The sequence below is a fragment of the Passer montanus genome, unplaced genomic scaffold, assembly GCF_014805655.1.
Source record: "Passer montanus isolate IOZ18808 unplaced genomic scaffold, ASM1480565v1 scaffold55, whole genome shotgun sequence".
Classification (NCBI taxonomy): Eukaryota; Metazoa; Chordata; class Aves; order Passeriformes; family Passeridae; genus Passer; species Passer montanus.
This window is the reverse complement of record NW_024370485.1, coordinates 1,634,376-1,637,780: the sequence shown is the minus strand read 5'-3', so window position 1 is coordinate 1,637,780 and position 3,405 is coordinate 1,634,376. Positions and strand designations below refer to the sequence as shown.

Genomic DNA, 3,405 nt, shown 5'->3' with positions numbered 1-3,405 from the left:
CAACTCTGAGCTTAACCAAAGCTTGGCATTAGTCCTTCTCTTTACCTGTTGTTTTTTAATTTAATTTTATTTTTTTTTCTCCAAGGGAAAAAAGGGAACGCATTTTCCATCTTTTTAGGTAAGGGGCAGGACAAGGCAGTGGGAGAGCCACCCAACCAGCACATTTAGAGTGGTTTAGTGAGAAAGTTTCTGGAACAACACTCCCACCTGCAGGGCCCTCTGTTTGTTACAGCTGGGAACTTAGTGGTAGTCTGAGAAAAAACAACTTCCCTTCAACCCTGCACCACAAGCTCATGCTCAGATTTTAATTTGATGCCAAGACTAACATCTGGGTCACAAGCCCTCCTGGCTACAGAACCTGGCAACACTCAGCAGTGGTGCCCTGATGCCATGGATAAATCTCGGTGGGACACAGCTATAAACATTCAAAGGAAAACTTTCTCTGTGTGAGAGCTCCTCCTTGGAGAAAGGGAAGATTGTGAGTAGCCAAAATGGAGGAGTCATCTCCATTCCAGCCTGCACTCTTTGAAGGCCTCAGCATGTCAGAGAGATGATTTAATGTATGTGTTAACATGAAATGGAGAGGCCATTCACACAACTGAGTCATCCTAAAGAGAGGAATGCTTGGATCACAGCAATGACATGGCTCGTCTTCATCACCTGTCATAACAATCACTACTACAAAGGCAAAGAGAGACAGTGTCTGCAACAATTATTTAATCAAACGACATATAAAAAGTTTTTGCAATGACTGACAGACCTGACAGGGGCTGTAATCAGAACCCAAACTGCAGGGTTACTCAAGTTTAACAGTCTTTCAAAGCATCCTTCCCTTCTTAATGCTGGTTCAAAACATTTCTCCATTCAGGTACAGTACTTTCAATACTCCCTGCCAAATAACACAGGTAGCAGGAGCCTTATATCCTGAGGAAGGGGAAAAAGGTTTTTATTTGGCTTGGTCCACCCTTCTACATCAAGAATGCAAGACATGCTGGCTGCAGGAAGATAATTATAAGGATAACACACCTCAGAGTCAAGAGCACCTCTGTGGCTTTATCTGGCCAGTGACAAGCTCTGCCCACGTGCAGAGCTGCTCTGCAAGTCCAGCACAGAGGCACCTGCCCCATGTGCCATCTCAAACACGCCAAGGAAATGCCCAGGCCTCAGAGCCAGACTGGAGAAGCTGCAGAAAGACTGGAGCTGCAAAATCCCTGTCACAATGTCTATGGGATCCCAAAGTATTCCCTCTCAAATTTACGGAAATCTTCCTCAGTGAACACAGTGCCTTCTGGCTTCTTCTTTTCTCTCTTCTCTGGAGGCTGATCTTTGGACTTCCTGCCTCTGTTCTGAGCAAGAACCTTCAGACAATACAGAAATGGAAAAAACAACAGTCATTGTTATCCAGACCAAACCATAAAACAGTGATTTTCAAGCTCACCTGCAGCATCCCTGCTGTTCTACAAGAACCCTGCTATTTTCCAGAGTGCCCCCAAAGAGAGAGACAAACCACTGATGTTAACCAAAGCAGGTCACTGGGGCAACAGCAGATACCAACTTGTTATTTGGAGTCAAATATGAAAACTATTTTCTAGTAATGGTCACAGAGATAAGAATATGGATTTCAATTCAGAACTTTATGAAACTATTACCTTCTTTTTTTATCCCCTCTCTCCATGACACAAACCCAAAAACCAACAAGTTGGTGGAATTTCCTCAGCATTTTCTAATACACTGTCACCTCCTGTCACAACCTCCAGCCTCAGAAACACTGGCCTAAACCACTTTCTCTGTTTATGAAAGTTATGAAAGTTAACAGCCTATATCTCATAAAAACAGCCCAAGATTCTACCACTGTCACCTATTCTTCTCTTCAAATCCTGGCATGAGACTACCTTTTGGGCAAGACCATTCAAGAAATTCTCAAGTTATGAGAAAAACCATTTAGGAAGCTGAGTAATTCCCATTAGATGAGCTAGCAGCACATCTGCTTCCTCGTTAATCAGCCTCCAGCTACAGACCAGTTTCATCAACAGAAATGAGAAGGTTTGAACCAGGGCATCTTTGCCAGCTGAAACCATGAAATATTTTGGTAATTAAGAAGAGCCAACAGCTGTCAGGATATTTTGAGGAACCTGATGTAGTGGCTGTCATTCCTGCCATGGCAGGGTGGATGATGAACTGGATAATCTTTCAAGGTCCCTTCCCACCCAAACTGTTCTACCATTCTATGATTTGGACTAGTATCAGAGAACATCATAGGGGGCAACATACCAACAACACTTTAAAGTGTACAAAGTTATTTTGCCAGGGCACACAGAAATTCCTCAAGGCCATCTGCAGACAGAAACTTAACTTGACTCTCTTGTGTAAGGTATCAATCTGGAAGATCCAGGGATGATTCCCATTCCCCCGTGTTTCAGGGGGAAATAGACCCCCTCACCCCCAACAAAAACTACAGCCTTACTTGTTCTGTGACGGCTTTGTCTGCAACAAGTCGTCCCTTTAACATGTACCGCAGGTTTTCTCTCAGGTGATTCACAGGCTTCTTCTTATGGTACTCCTCTGGGGCAAAGCAGAAAGCGACAAAACGCATTAGCTGCTCACAAGAACAAAGGAGGACCAGCAAAGCCCCGGGAGAACGAGGAGGAAGACACCGCTACAGCTCGGGACGGGATGCGCCCACGAATGAGGCTGTGTTTGCGGTGAGCGACACCAAGAGGGCACGCAGGAGAACGGGACGCGATGGGATGGACACGGCCACCGGCAGCGTGGCTACGGGACACCACAAAGGCCCCCGGTGCTGTGGAGGGCTCGGGACTCACCTATCGCCGACTTCACCACTCTGCCCTTCACCGTGGCCTTGTTCCTGCCGGCCTCCAGGGCCCTCTTCCTCCGCCTCGCCGCGCCCGCCGCCCTGGGCCCGGCCCGGCCGCGCTGGAGTCCCGGCGGCGCCTTCGCCCGGCCTGCAAGGGGAAGGGGCACGGAGTCACTGCGGCCGTACCGGGGAGCCCCCGTGCCCGCCCAGCCCCGGCCCCGCGGGCTCACCCGGCGGCTCCAGCAGCTCCAGGCCGCGGCGCAGCAGCGATGCCGACATGGCCGCACTGCCCCGGCCCGGCCCGGCCCGGCCTGCAGCGCCCCGCGCGGCCCGGCGGGAGCGCGGCCCGCCCTCAGGGCCGGCTGCGGGGGGACGGGCTCCTGTCCGACCGCTGCACACACAGCAAGGGCTGTCTGCTGAAACAGGCATTTTCACCTCAAAACCAGACGGAATTTCTCCGCGGTTAGGGCGGCAGAGCGCCGGAACAGACTGCACGGGGGAGGTCGTGGAGGCTCCGTCTCTGGAGATATTCAAAATCATCTGGATGTCTTCCTGTGTCAGCTGCTCTAGGTGACCCTCATTTGCTAGGG

At 50.0% G+C, this 3,405-nt stretch overlaps 1 protein-coding gene across 1 annotated transcript; it reads right to left on the bottom strand.

Annotated features, from left to right (window-relative positions):
- Positions 1-695: 695 nt before the first annotated feature.
- On the bottom strand, positions 696-3,177 carry RPS19BP1 (ribosomal protein S19 binding protein 1). Its single transcript, XM_039725620.1, has 4 exons — positions 3,046-3,177; positions 2,823-2,963; positions 2,465-2,562; positions 696-1,358 (listed from the first exon to the last, which is right to left on the bottom strand). Exons 1-4 carry the CDS (start codon positions 3,092-3,094, stop codon positions 1,224-1,226), a joined length of 423 nt encoding a protein of 140 aa, XP_039581554.1. The 5' UTR covers positions 3,095-3,177; the 3' UTR covers positions 696-1,223.
- Positions 3,178-3,405: the final 228 nt, after the last annotated feature.

Excerpts from the sequence above, each read along its gene's own strand:
- RPS19BP1 (XM_039725620.1), bottom strand. The coding sequence starts at position 3,094 with ATGTCGGCATCGCTGCTGCGCCGCGGCCTGGAGCTGCTGGAGCCGCCG. Across the intron at positions 2,964-3,045 it reads GGAGCTGCTGGAGCCGCCGG|GCCGGGCGAAGGCGCCGCCG; the intron begins GTGAGCCCGCGG and ends TTCCCCTTGCAG. Across the intron at positions 2,563-2,822 it reads AGTGGTGAAGTCGGCGATAG|AGGAGTACCATAAGAAGAAG; the intron begins GTGAGTCCCGAG and ends GCTTTGCCCCAG.